The 15,793-nt window shown below is 37.9% G+C and overlaps 1 protein-coding gene across 6 annotated transcripts in view; it reads right to left on the bottom strand.

Annotated features, from left to right (window-relative positions):
* PTPN4 (protein tyrosine phosphatase non-receptor type 4) overlaps positions 1–15,793 on the bottom strand; it is a 111,969-nt gene that overhangs the window by 66,625 nt on the left and 29,551 nt on the right. For all 6 annotated transcript variants that reach the window (XR_004241116.1, XR_004241117.1, XR_004241114.1 and 3 more), the window contains exon 2: positions 5,109–5,262. Coding sequence is in view for 2 of the 6 variants with exons in the window: in XM_032113778.1 (XP_031969669.1) it covers positions 5,109–5,262 (154 nt within the window). In the remaining 4 variants the exon portion in view is untranslated. The remainder of the gene's footprint in view (positions 1–5,108; positions 5,263–15,793) is intronic.

Here is a 15,793-nt window from a genome sequence, read left to right as displayed (position 1 = left end):
TTTGAAATAATCCCAGGAGGACAATCATACCCATAGCTCTGCACATAAGTTGAAATTACATAAGGGATATAGTTTGGGTCCCATATAAATCCGGCTAAATTGAAGTGACCTAAGAATTGCTGTATTTACTTTTCAAAAGACCTTATTTCTTTTGAAAATGCTAGAGAAAATTTCTTGATCTTTAACAAAATGTAGCACCATTGTTAAAAAGTTCACCACTGAAAAATTTACTTCACAAATTACTAAAAGCAAGCACAGAAAAAAACAGATTTTAACACAATAAATGTTCAATAGCATAAATGCATACAGCCTTTTTTATATACAATCCAAATATATTCACTTTAATTTTTACTAAATTAGGAGTTTCTATTATATTTTGAAATAAACCAATAATCAGTTCAGGTTTTACAGCAAATAAAACTAATTTTAAAATTACATAGCAACACTAATTGCCTCTTGGCACTTTTCTCACGTAGATTTAAATAAGAACACAAACTAAGACCTTATAACAGTAACTACCAGAAAATGGGAGATGTCTGGAACCCAAGTTTGGCCTTGCAATTACCACAGCTGACATGTTACTTCCTCAAACAATATGCAGATACCATCTCTGTAGCTTTTTCCAATCTAATCCTGACAATGTATATTGTTTCTTAAATACATTATGTTTCCTAATGAAAAAGCTTAGAACTGGCTGATCAGTCTGAATTAAGAAATACAGAACATCATTTCACGACCGCAAGGAAGGTATTTGTCCTGCAAATTGAGCAGCAAATTTGGTAAGAGAAGACAGGTTTCAACATGAAGCATTTGTTTGGTTCACAGTGTTTTACTCAGTGCAAAATAAAGATAAGCATCTAGCAAAACCAGACCTCAGCTTAACCCATCTCTGACATTTATGTAAGTGTTGCAGCTTGCCAAAGCAGGTGAAGGTCACAATCCTGCTTGTTGAGAAAGATTCAAAATATTTGTAATACTATCATAACATTGAATAGCTGCACAAAAAAAAAGTATGATAGCAAGTTTAAAAATCTGATTTTTTTTATAAAAAAGCACACCCAATACATGTAGATGAGCATAAAAAGAAGCCTGCTTTGTTGCTATAGATACAAGTTAAACATTATTTCCTCGTAAAATAGGAAATAATGAAAACATGTATGAAAAATGGAAACTACCTAACACAAAACTGCAGGAGTTAGACACGAAAACATCCACTTTTTCTCTGAACTGAAGAATTAGACAGTTATATGTACTTGTTAGTCATTGCTGAAGGCAGAGTGTCTCAGAAATTTTGGCCTTTTAGAACAGATTTGACTTAAACACTAGACATCAACACGTTAACTGTACTTTATGAACTTTATCATCTAGTACCACTAGATACTTACAGATTCATTTCTAACTGCAAAATGATTGCCACTTGTTCACAAACACCATGTTTGAAAATTGAGGCAGACACCTGCAGTCACACAGGTTTGATGCCTGCCACCCTCTTCTCACTCTGCATTACTGACATTCTGGTTTTGTTGCTGCCAACAGAACTGGCTGCATCCACAGCAAACACCACGAGATATTGCTGCCATATCAGCCCAAACAAATTTGGACTTCTGATGACAGAGGAAGGGGACGACAGGTTCTGGGCTTTCCTGGAGCAGGTCACAGCTCTGCTGCTCACGTGTTTGTGGGATGCTGTGCTGCTCCCTCACTACTGACAACACAGGAACCTTTCCCCTCGCAGCTCACCGCAATGCCTGGGCTGCTGCTCCGGGAGGTGCATTCCCTAACACTGCACAACTGTCTCCTTTCCTTCTACAGCTGATGCTATTATTTTAATCTTTCTTTGTCAAAGAAAAAAGGGCAAGTAATTAAGTAACGCTGGAGATTAAATTATTAAAAATTTTAACTTCTAAAATTATAAGGGGGTGGTATGGGGTTTTTTTGTTTGGTTGGTTCTTTTCTTGTTTCATTTGAGTTATTTTACAGGTTTTCAGATTTTACTTCCATTAGAGTGTAAATTCATTAAGTTTGAAGAAAGTTCTGGGATAGTAAAGGCTCCATATTGAAACATTTGTCCATGACCACTAACCTTGCCCACAGAACAACCCATCCCATCTACCTTGACTTAGTTTCCCCCCAAGTTTAGTGTTATCCCTAGTGTTATCTGTGTACTGGCTTTCAGGGAGTACAAGTAACCCAGCCTGCATGGAAAAGACATACTTTGTTTAAACAAGCAATTAAAACAAATTAAAGTAATTTGATCTTGAAGAAACAGTTTTACAGGGATGCAAATCATCCTGATCATGTTGTTACGTCAGCCTCCTTTCTTCCAGCTATGTGTTCTATTGAAGTCTACTTTTCAGGAGTGAAGGAAGATTTCTTTATTTGGTAAGCAGAGCATTTTAGAGAAGGGATTTCTACTCCTCAAACATATGCACAGGTTAATTCCAACTGATTCTTCTGCCTGGAACGAATGCAGCCTTTGTCTGACTACAATCCATGGGGATTATCTGGTTTGATTAGTTACGCTCTCTACAAGGCAAGGCTTAGCACAAAGGTGCCTTTCTTGCAGATCAATGGAAAGGGCTGGTTGAAATGTGAACTTAGAACATCACATAAATTATCAAGAGACACAGTCTGTGATCAGCACTTTGCTGTTGGAGAATTAGCATTTGCTGTTGGAGAAACAGCATTTGAGTACATTTTTATTAATACACCACTGCATCCTCCAGATGATTAAGTTTTACAATCATTAGCATACAGAATACCTATAGCAATCACCAGGAGGGGGAAAAAAAAGCGCTAATTTATTTGATGTTATCTTTGTTCTTCCTATTTTGAAAACAATTCCATACATATTTATGGCTAACTATAGTGTCAACCACAATAAAGTAAAACAAAGCTATAAAACCTGAGAACCTGTACATCATGTAGGTTACACTTGCTACGAATGAATACTTTATTACTCCCTATTTGTGAAAAAACAGACTGAGGCTAAGACATGAGATCAGAATGTTCAGCACCAAGGAACTTTTTATTCCCTAGACTCAGTTTTAACAGACAAACTTGCAGGCTGATTTGTATAAGCAGTAAAGCATGATCCGTGCAACTAAAATATTTAGTACACTAGGGAGGTGGTAAGAACATATTACATAATTTTTTCTTGGGAGACACAGAACAGACATTTGAGGATTTCTACCCGGTGATTCTGCTTTTCTGAGTGGCACTCATGTCCTCTAAAAACATACAGCTTTTGAACACCTAGATCGAAGAGAAGCACATCTCCCATACCGACTGCTCAACAATTATTCCTTATTTTACCCACTTCTTATTTTCCTTGTAAGAAAAAACTGCAAGACAGATACTTTAATGGAGAACTCATGCACCTGAAAGCAAAGATGACAACATTTACAACTTCTTATGCACTTCTAATGCTTTATATCCAACTACATTTTGCACATACTGCATTTTGGCAGGCAGTATAGACTGGGAAACTCTTAGCAAGGATGAGACGTTAAGCAATACAGAAAAGGGGAAAGGATATAGAAAAAATTACCCCAGAAGGGAAATGAGGCTTGATGTTGATAAATTAGTCTTTGGACATTCATCCCTCAGCTCCATCATCCAAAATTCCCACACTTTACTACTCAGAAGTCCTGAAAAATTAAGTATTTTTTGAATGAACTACAAAAATGCCTCAAGAGAATATCCTAAACCCTTCTATCTTGACTGATGTATCTAAAACAAATAACCACCAGATCTGCCTCTGAACCTTAAGCCTCTTGACTTTGGATCCTTACAAGTTTTTGCCAGGTAACAGATTTCACTTTGGATGAGCAGATGCAGGCTCTAACCACTGACTACAGAACTGCAAAATGCAATCCCTCTCACAAATCTTCCCTGAAACATTCAAATATATCAATACCCTTACTGAACACTGGATATCAGAATTCAGTATAATTACTGAGCATCAGAACTTTTTCAAATTGTCTGAATTAGACTTGTCCACGTAGACTTGACAACCGTTTTACTTTCTCCCTCACTTCCCATCTGAAGTCTCACAGCCTTATTTGATACTCATACACTCCATTTGCTGAAGTTCAACTTCCTTTGGAAAAATTTTAATAATCATGCCACCTGTTTACTTTTACCATCGCATTATTCAACCTTTCTCCATATAAGTCATCAATTCTATAGCTTAAAAAGTAAAAGTAGAGTTCTACTACCACAGGAAAACCTACAGCTTCTTTCCTGTTGAGTTCTGGTTCTCCTCACACAAAGATGACCTTAAATGCTTTAATGTTTTCTTGTGAGGTCCTTGCCAATTTTTCATGGGGTTTTTTTTTCCTCAAGAAGTTGGAAGAAAGGGTTGTACTTGTGTAACATCTACACAGCACCATGCACATTTTCATTTTAACTCTTTAACAAGATTACAGATTAGAAAATGGGATGAATAACCCATTTTATATTCCAGGGTCATGCATAAAAGTTGTTGATTTTTTTCCATTAGCAGTTCTCAGCAACAGTATTCAGCAACCACCTTTCCATTTTCCTTCCTGCCATTCTCATTAGTGTAGTAGAAGGTGGTGAGCTTAAGTGAGGGAAATCACAGAAGAAGAATACTATCTGAAAAAAGCAGAGCAGGGAGATACTTTAAGATGGTAGCTGTGACCAAGTATAACCATACAGGTGATTGAACACAGTCAGCTACACAGCTTTGGGAAGAGTTCCCACTCCACCTTACTCGTGGCTCAAAATACAAAAACCAAAATGCAGCAGAACAAAAGCTTCATTCAACTCAATGGCAAAACTGTCCCCCATTTCCACTGGACAACTTTAATCCATGAAGAGAATTACTAGAAATAAATTATGCTTTGTACACTGGATTTTGAAATGAAAATGTGTTAGTATTACAGAGGATGCCAGAATGACTAAGTTCACAGTAACACTGTGGACGTGTACAAGCATGCCTGCCTGAACACAACTTCCCCTTTTATTCGCTACTTAACACTGAAAGTCAAACTCCAGCCATCCAAATGCAGCAAAGGACAGCAAGCCTGGGATATTGATTTGCAATAAGCCAGATACTGATTTGCAATAAACCCATTACTTACATTAACTCTGAAAGCTTGTACAGTGTTATCCAGGAGAAGAATGTTGCAGACCACCTCCGTATGCTGCCTGTCTCGTGCCAGCTCAGATGCTCGTACATTGTAGGTTCTGCCAGCAGGCAATCGGAAACGTGCGGTCATTACTGTCCACACAGGTCTACAGGCAAAACAAACAGAAAACTTAATAAGAGCCCAAAAAATGCAAATGCAAGAATGTCTCACTTCAAAGAAAGGTGAACACACAGCAAGTTCATTATTTAAAAACTCCATTATAAACAAAAGAAAAATGAATACTAAATTCACAGTAACCAATAACAAAACAATGTATTACAAGTTACAACACAACCTTATACCAAAATACCCAGTCCCTTACTTTCTGCCCATTGTCCACACCCTCCCTATCTTAAGGTTGTTTTGTGGGTTTGCTGTTTTTTTGTTGGGTTTTTTTGGTTTGTTTTTAAAGATTCACAACAACGTTTTCAATTCAAAAAGTATTGGAATTGTTGGGCATCATGGCTACCAGCTTCCCGATACTAGATGCAATTAAGTAACTAATTTCAGCGCAAAACAGCAAAAAAAATGCTTACATAAAAAGCTTTATAGAGAAAAAGAAAACAGCAAACACACAAGACTTTGATGCATTATTCTGCATCAAGGCCTGTGCATTCACTGTAAAATCATTAAACATGAGAATGCACAGTGGTAACAAAAACATCAGCATTGTTTTTCCCCCCCTTTTTTTAAAATTACAACATGAATAGTTTAATGTTTGTCAAATACTGAATCTTCTATGTCAATTTGTTTGGATTTACACATCTAGTTTGGGAGCACAAACAATTCTTATCCTCTCAGTAAGCAACCGTGACCATCACAAGTCTACATCCTGTGCTGAGAGCCGATAAATAAAATGCAAGAATTTGCTTTCACTTTTCAAATCTAAGATACTGACGATTATCATCCAGCCCCAGTCCAGCACAGTCCTTATGTGCCCACCTGAAACTATCAGCTCTATCCAATGATACCAGCTACTTTGTTAAGTGCCTCACAGGATCAGGGCCTGTAATTCACTTAATTACACACTCGGCAAACTATTTCTACATCCTTTGACAAGGGTGTAAGCAAACAAAGTTTCATAACTTAAGTAGAGAATATGTTGAGACATAAAATACCTTATGACTAGAGTAAAAGAACACAGCTATTCTCAAAACTGAATATAAAATGATTGATTTTCCTTATCTTGCATACGATTATGAAGCCTTCAAACACATCTACACATTAGCTTCACATTTGAGGAGGGGGAAGGGAACATATCACGACCAAAAAAAAAAAAAAAAAAAAAGGAGAATTTAGCAGAGGACAGCAAACATTCCAGTAGTAATTAGAGAGCTTGCACGGATCATAAAAGGTATCTGCGCCCCTATATACATAAACAAAGAGGGAGGGGTAAGAAATGAAAGATCAATCCCTCCTAAAAAGTTGGTAACTTAGATACATAGGCTCTCATGGGAAAGTGGAAGACCAAGATCCAAGCTGGGACTTACACAGATTTTTTTTTTTTTTTTTTTTTTACATCTTTCCACTGCCTCCATACAACCTCCTAAGCAACTCCCCTAAAATCCCTTGAGATATTTTGCTTTTCTAGATCACATCTTCAGCACTTTAAGTATGACCACACACCTCAGACAAAAAAATCTTCTTGATAATAATCCATCCTTGCAAAATGCTTCAGTTTTGACTTACCCAGCATTTTCAGTACTTGCTTCCTCACCAGACAGCTTTTTTATTTTGGCTACTCAGTCACTCTGGCTTCAGAACTGCAACGCTGTATTCACATAGAACTACAGCAAGTTTATTTTTGTTTTCCTAAACTAACATGACAAACTGAATGATACAGACACCAGATAAAGCCACCAGCTGCTAAATTTACGACAGTGTCTTAATGACCAATTTATGCAAAATTGTGCTGCAAACATTAAAGCTCTCAAGTAAAGCCTAAAAACAAAGTCCATCTGACAACTCCTCGTGGATAGGCTGCTTCTGCTATACCTGCTACAGATGTCAAAAATATAAAGCAGGAGACAACCTTAAACAGAGAAGAGGAACCTCCATACCAGTGATCCGAGCCAACCACATAAAATTTAACAGTGTTTTGCCACACAGACACAATCTAAAAGCCAAGCTCCTTACCAATCATAATGGCACAAAGGTTGGCATTATCAGTGCAGAACTGATAACTACTGCCAAGATTTTAGGATGCTGACCTGAAACTAAGAAGGTTTCAGAAAAGCACACAATTAGATTAAAACCAGTTTCTCCATACCACAGAAACAACCCTTAGGCAGGTATATTTTACAAGGATTTGAAAAAGTAACAAATCAACCAAGAAACAGTGAGTGTAATCTTCAGAGCACTTTTCCACAAATACAAACACTAGTGCACAAAGGACTGGTCAGCTTTCAAGTAAGTACTGCAGGCCTCACAAATCCATTTGGTAGTGAGCTAGGAGGGTCTAACTCAACAATACAGTTTTGCAGCAGAAGGGAAAAAAAACCCCAAGACTTGTTAAAAGCTAGAAACCATCATGTTTTAAGAGACGAAAAAGGCAAGTCTCACCTTCTCTTCTGTTCTTTCCTCTATTCTTGTCTTATTTGCTGATCAAGACAAGACCAGCAATACTTCTTCCTTCCTCATCATCGCCTTAAACTAGACAGAAAACTTCTGAGTTTCAGACGCAGCAACAAATCCGTAAGAGTGAGCAAAAAGAACATAATCCCTCAGTGACCCTCAAAATCCTTTAACACCATGAAAGCATTCACTCTGTCCCTTCAACAGACCCAACCTGCAGATCTATCACAGTTCTTGCTGTAACACAGATCATCCTTGCTCCAGCCAAACAAAAACCACTGCATAGTTAGACAACGACTGGATTTTTCTCAATGTACATAAATGAAATTATCAAAGTCAAGAAAGAAGGCACTGTATTATGAGTTTGCTATGGAAACAGGAGCAACTATATTGGGCCAGAACAACAGTTCATGTAGCTCGCAGACTGGAAGGGCAACGCCTTCTCCACTTTAAGGAGGAAAGAAACAAATAGGACACACACACTTCTCATGCTGTTCCACAGTGTGGAGTTTAGCATCTTCCTGGTGTGAAGCTCATATTCCCACCATGCTGGACATAAGTCATTCACAAATATTTTCTTCATGGACTAAGAAACTATGTTTTGTACTTTCAGATTATGCATTGAAACATTATATTCCATGTCCCACATAAAATACATAGTAGTTGGAACCACCATCTCATAACAGACAAGTTTCTTGCATGAAACTAAGTTTTTGCAACTACAGAACACAGTTTTACAAGAATAATGACTGAAATCCTGAAATGCATCTACAAAATGGAAATACAACAGCCATGAAAGTGATAGAGAGGAAGGTAACCAAAGACTGTCTTCTGAAAAACACATTCAAAGTTACTCTTTCCCTACATATCAGCAAAGAAACTATGGAATTATGTAGGGAATATGTTAAAACACTTCACCATCACATACACTTTCAAAAATACTCCTCCTTCTAAGATCTGCCAGGGTTATTACACGGAACTGCTTTGTGGCCAATCATATGCACACCACCCATATTTAAGCCTCTATCAGCACATGCACACTTAACAAGAAGGACACAGTTGTTAAGCACAGATAGACCCTGCAATTACTGGTTTTACTGACACACTTGTTTTACAGCGTAATTGGCCCCAAATGGTATCCATATCATCTTCATTACTTCTTTCTTCCAGCAATACATGCACCAAGAACACAGACAGTATTATGTCTCCCAAACACATACTGCCATTCTTGCTGTATATTTTGAAAACTTACTAATAGTGAGATGGCTACCTAGTGCTTATAAGATTACAAATTATAGCTGATTTCCTAACAAATACTGATATATAAAATGAGAAAATCTGGTAGAAATTCAGCTACACTCATTGCATACTTCTGCAATAAAAATATTATAGCTAAATATAATATAGTATGGAATAAATAGAGGACTGATTTACAAAGTAAAATCTGCATCCCCAAAAGAAATAGAAATAAAAACAAAAGCTGAGACTTAACCAAAAAACCAGTTTGAGAACAACTGGTTTAAACAGCAGGTTAACTTAAGCAAGGTACTACTGTGTGTGCATATCCATGCCATGGGCAGTGCCTTGGCCACTTACGCTAAAATATTTCTATACATCCAGGTGGATTATTTAAATTTGACTTAAGATTAATCTTCGCATATGACGGAGATTTTCTGCTTTTAATTTTTCAGTGTCTTCTGCTAAGCATGTAATATTTAGGTGTGTGAATTAACAATCAAAAGAACATGCTGCTACAGCAACTGGAGAAGGACAGAACTTGTGCAATGTAACTCCACTTACCTCTCAGGTCTGTGGAGGGAGTAAGTTGTACATTTCCTGCCTGAGCTCAGGTTTCAAGTGGTGAAGCAATTCCAGGGAGTGTTCCCTATCAAAGGGCAGAACATTCCTGCAATACTGGCTTGGTTAGGGCACTAAAGAGCATACAGAAGCTTCGCAAGTGAATTTTCGGCATCCTTTATTCTGTTATGTAAATGTATACAGTATAATGACAATTTGCTTGGGTTTACAATAAACTAACTGATTTTAAGCAGCTTAATAAATAAGCAGTTGGTTAAGCAGGTAATTAACTGAAATTTAATTTATCCAAGAGTGCAGCCAATTTGCTGACTTGATGTGAACTTTCTTTAGAAGAACTCTTGATGTAATGCACAGAAAAACAACCACCTTAACACATTACTGTAGGCACATGTGCATGCAAGGACATGAGAAATTTCATTTTCCATGGCTCATCTAAAGCAGCTAAAGAAGCTCACGCATTGCCAGATTTCCATTTGTTTAGAAGCTTCTATTTTAGCAACCCAGAAGGCACGGATTTGCACTGTGGCCCACCTGCTCGTTTGGGTCCAACACAGTACATGAATTTCTTACAAGAAGTAGAAAAGTAGGTCAGACTCATAGAAGACCCACATCCTTATAACATGATGCAGCTTGAATATGTGCAGATCCCATTGTTACTAACATTATCCAGGCAACCTAATTTTATACTTATATCTATCTGAAAAAAAACCCTATTAAAAGTACAAAGACAATTTTGAAGGTTTAAACAGAGTAATACAACATACTGCAATTCAAACAAACCTTGGGGTACGCCTAGAGCCCATCTTCACATACATTTACTGAAAACATGCTAGTGACACCACATAAAATGTTTTAATCCAAACTAGTTTGAAAATGCTAAACATCAGCTGGTTGTGCATGTTTTTGAGGGAATTCCACATTAATTCCAAAGAAAAGGTTTGAATTTTTTATCTAAAATTTGTTTTGAAAGCTTTCAGCAATTCTGATACAGTACACAGCTTCAGGACATTCCTTATAAATAAAAGCAGAGTAGAAATGCACTTTTATTTAAGTGAATCGACCCATGCACTACAATCCTGAACTTGTTCCAATGGGAGTTGGACTCGATGATCCTTGCAGGTCCCTCCCAACTCAGGATATTCTACGATTCTGTGATTCCTTCCTGCTTTCTGCCGACCAAATAATGGAAAGTATCCATCATTCATTAAAGTTGATATGTAAACATTGGCTTATTTCACTTTGCAGTCACTAGGTGCAAGGCTTCCAGCAAGACTTCTAGCCAGGCAACAGCATGATTAGTGATTCCAGGCTCTATCAAACCTTTCTGTTTTATTCCTAAGTTTATATAATATCAGTTATATATAAATTGACCACATTCATTCTACTTAAGGAAGATCATGTAACTCCTGAAAAGTTATCATATGGCCATTTACTAAACTTTCCCTAAAACTTCCCTGAAAAAGAGGGATATCACATTTTTACTGTTGACCAACTGGGACAGTTACTAGGACTGTGCAATGTAACTACAGCCAGTGATTCTTCAGTGCTACTGCATTCCCAGACAGTTGTGGAAAGAGAGCACTGGATACAAAGAGATACTGGCTTTGGAAGTTAGGAAGCTGACTCCCCAACTTTGCTCCATTGGTGGGCAACCAGACTGTGCTCTCTTTAGCCTGGTACCTGCATGGGGCTGGCAGTTCCAAGACTCCAAACTCTCCTGCTCCCGGGTCAGGGGGTCCTGCATCCTTCCTTACAGCCTGACCCTGAGCAGTCTCCACGCTTCCTGTGTGAAAACAGTACACATATTTAGTTGATATGCAGCTGCTTCTACACATTCCTCCAAGATTTCTGCTATCTGCAGACACTCTGACCTGCTTGATCAAATCCCTCATGGATGCCAGAAGCACAGAACAGCAAAGGAAAATCCTACTGCACTTCTGAAAGCCATAAAGAGAAACGTACTCATGTGCTCCTCAAAATATCCATTATCTGACCTGCATTTCAATGAATAAGGTACTCTTAAATCCTCCTTTCCCACATCATCAATCCTCAATCATAGGAAGAGCCAAATATAACAAAAAAAGCATCGGTTCTTAAAGTATCTATGACAGGTTCTGAAAATTTTGGGCCCAAAGCTCAACAGCTGAGAGAAAAGAAGTTGAATTTAGCCTTCTCCTCCACCATCAGTTTTTCCTATACACGAACCAGTAGCAAAGAACTAATTTGATACTCTAGCCATTTACTCAGGTAAGTTTCTAAGATTGTTAATGCATCTCATTTTATGAACATAAGGATTTCACGGGGTTGGCTGTGGATTTCAGTGCAGTCTTGATGCCTAATTAGTAAGTATTCCCAGTTAAAAAATTACTCAAGGACTTCTTTTTAAATTAAGACATCCTTGAATAATGCTTTTTATCTACTTCTCTGAAAAGGGGTTTCAAATCTGAACAACTGCTGTGTGATATCAAGCAAGATTTTTGCTGTTAAAATCACATAATTACTAATAGAGGCACAGGTTAAAGATGAAACACCTTGCTCTGCCACTCCCAGATTTTCATACTTTCTAATGTAAAAATAATAACTAATGAGTGTTCAGTCACTCTACACAGGATAGTGGCAAATCTGTTAGAGACAGCTGGAGGCTGTACACCAGAACACAGCAAATTACTGAGATAGTACTGTAGCAAGCAACTATTTCCTCCGAAAAATAAACTATTTGGACAATTTGACAATTCCCTCCCTTGCTCCTCCCTGCCCCCAAGAAGAAGGGCACAGCTAACAGAGAAGCCTATTATAAATGACACTTGTATCTAATTAAATGTCAATACTCATTATGCTTGAAACTGCATGCACCACACTCCCAAAAAAGCCTCTAAATTTCAGCTGATCCCTTTCTGTTTTGAGTCTGAAGTGGGACAGTACAGGAAGACTGTTACGTGCTTTACTTTACTCCTGTATGTAACATTTCAGGAAACACAGAATGGCAAGATAAAATTCATTAGTTTGAGATTACAACAACTGCCGGCAGTTTAAGAGCAATACTAAGAAAAAAAAAAAGAGTTCTTACAAACCATGCCATCAACACTGACAATTATTTTGAACCTAAAACCTTTATGTCCTCCCTTTTTATGCTCAGTCATGTTTCTCATGCAGACAGTAACCTTTCCATCTTCACTGTCCAGGGCTCTAGATGAGATAACAGCCTGAGAAGATATTAAAATTTCTTTGGCAAGGAAAAAAGTTAAAAAAAAAAAAAGGCAAATAGACTTATAAATTCCAAACAGCTCAATATGGTTCATTTTAAACCCATTTTTAAGCTTCAGATTTACTCTTAGTGAACACCCATCCAAACCACATTACCGTTTCGGAGTGTCAGAGATGCTGAAGAAATTCGACCACTAAAATAAAAGCCTGCAGCCAAGAAAGAGCTAGAATTAAAACAGTCAGACCCTTTTTTCCCCCCAATCCTACTTCATCAGGGCCCCCACTTCCCTTTTCACTGCAACAGTCCTACAGGCCAGAGTGTGAACAAATGCAAAGACAACAGAAAGCCTCCTTCCAGCTAGTTCCTGCCAGCTCATGGCTCAGTACCCACTGACCTGATGATAACAATACTGCAGAAGAGCAGGACCTTTGCATCACTTTCAAATGATGCAAGAAATATGTCCAGAGTGCACATGCCTTTAGGCAAAGCTTCACAGCCAGCACCTATGGTTATTCACAACCAACACAAACCCATCTGTCCTGCAGGTGACACACTGAAGTCATAATCAGACTGGAAACATCATATGAATTTGTGCAGCTGTTTTGTTTCTGACCTGAAGACTTTTCATTTCTAGGTGCTACTCGGGTTACGGAAGTTTTATGAAACAAGTCACATAAATTTGAACAAGATGTGTGAAGAACCTCACATGAGGTTTCAGAGATTACTTTTGAGCAAAAATATAGAAAATTTCTCTACAATATGCAATACACCCATACACACCTTAAGAAACCAGAAAAAAAGCACACTTATCGCTCTATTAAGCAATGGACTGTAATTGATCTTCAGGAATCACCCGATCACAGTGTGACTCCTTTACAGAATGGTTTAGGAAAGCTGTATCATGGTGTGAAGAAACAGAGAGAAGACAGCTGAGGCTAGAAATGTCTTTAAATAATGATATTGCTATAATTTAAGGCCTGTTATGTGAAAGCACAAGTTGATGGCAAGCACCAGCTACAGCAGTGCCAGCCTGTGAGGCAGGAAGGCCACAGAGAGGGAAGAAGCCCCAAGTGCACAGCTGTGGCCATGGCACAACTCACGACACTTCAGCTGGGGCCAGGCGGCAAACACACAGAGGCACTGTAGCAGCAGCAGACCACACTCCCGCAACAAGCCATTGAGGATGGAAAGGACAAAACTAGCAGGGAAAAAAATTAAATCTAACCTTACTTTAAAAAAAGCCAACCAATCCCTGTGGAAGGGCAGATAGCTGAAGCAGTCAGTAAATGATATGTCTGCCAGGAAAAAAACAAAACACCAGGAACAGGAGCACTGTTTAAATATCACTAAATGGTGACTTCAACTATCCTCCTATATTTAAAAAATACTATAAATTAAACAAATATACAAATGCATTTATAGGACATAAAACTTCATTTCCTAGTATGCAGCTGTCCGCTTATGATATTTGGAGGTGTTTATCATGTGTGAAGATTACTAGGAATAAATAGAAAAGTTTTCCAAGTGAGTTCCACCGCCATTATTTTAAAATCGATTCTATCCATAACCTGCCCTTGTTTGAAAATAGCATTAAAAATGCTAATCCATGACCCCCACACAGATGATTACAACATCCAACTCTTCCCATTCCTGGAGCTGGATCTCTTATTCTTGCTTTTATGACTCAATGCTATAATAGGATGTAATAAATGAAGACTATAACGAAACATTACTAAAATATCTCGATAGAGACTTCTCAAAATAAATCTGCAGTACTTTTTAAAATGTGTTCCTAAACTAGGTTAAGTAGATTTAAATAGATCTTTCATTATAGGGAAATCTGGCTCTGATACAACTCTAAGATCAGGAAGCCTAAATATTTACCTATCAAAAGAAAAAAGAGCTGAAATCCATGCAAGTTCAGACAAAGTACAATCAGAAGCACCAGGTGATAACAACTTAGTATTTACTATCTCGCTTAAGGGGAGGAGGGAGGGAGAGGAAGAACATAAGACCCCCCCCCCCTACCTCAAACCCCCCAAATCCAAATTTCTTCCTCCAGTTTTCCTCAAAGGTATCAAGGCATAACTAAATTTGATTCCCCTTTCCAATATGACTTAAAAGAAGACTTCTTCACCTATTAAAAAAAGGACTTTACAGTTCTGTACAGACCCAGTAGAAAACAAAAGCTCCTTAGTATATAAAAGGAGTCTTTTAAATTTTTGAGCTTTTAATGACAATGCTCAACTGCCTGTAGCTAGAATAACCAAGTACAGTCCTTTCATGACACTAATTATTAACAGCTCTAAACTTGAGCAACAGCCTGACTACATATGCTGAATCGAGGAAACGTAGCAAGTGAAAATTAGGTTCTCATTTCAGCTTTTCCATCTACAAATAAGAGGGCTTTTTAAACACAATTTAAGAAATCAAAAAGAGGAAAGTTACATGCAAATAACTGCTGGTCTTCAACAGTTGTACACAATTAAGCAGATAAAAGGGGTAAAACACCAAATGATGCAAAGTTACACATTCTAATCTGATGTGTCTGTAAATGAACACAAGTCCCATATCCTGTATGCTGTACGAGCCTCAACCACAATTATCTGAAAACAACACAGACAGAAAACATATGATGGATAATATCTGTGGGCTTGCTATGAGCCACTTGAGCACTCACACATCAATACTGCTGCACACTGAAGGACCCACAAGTCCAGGGCAGCCAGTGGAACTGGCAGCTGTACTTCCAGCCATGGCATCTGTGTTGCGAAGCCTTTGAAGTTAAAGGCAGTCTGAACTGAAAACAAACCAGCAAAATTCAGAAAAAGCTTTTCCTCTACTCATAGCCAACTTCAAGTTGAATTTTGGCTAGCACTAAAACTGAGGTATTAGACAGGGGGAGGAAAAGTTGTCTGTGTATTTTGTTCAGAGTTGCTAAACCTAAGCCAAATTATCTCCAATAGATTTAAGCACAGCAGATGCTAATTCTATGGCTCAGTGTAACCAACTGGACACCTTCCATCAAAATTAGTTTTTA

The sequence above is a fragment of the Corvus moneduloides genome, chromosome 7, assembly GCF_009650955.1.
Source record: "Corvus moneduloides isolate bCorMon1 chromosome 7, bCorMon1.pri, whole genome shotgun sequence".
In the NCBI taxonomy this organism is placed as follows: Eukaryota; Metazoa; Chordata; class Aves; order Passeriformes; family Corvidae; genus Corvus; species Corvus moneduloides.
Note: the sequence above shows the minus strand (reverse complement) of the source record. Positions and strands in the feature narration are given on the sequence as shown.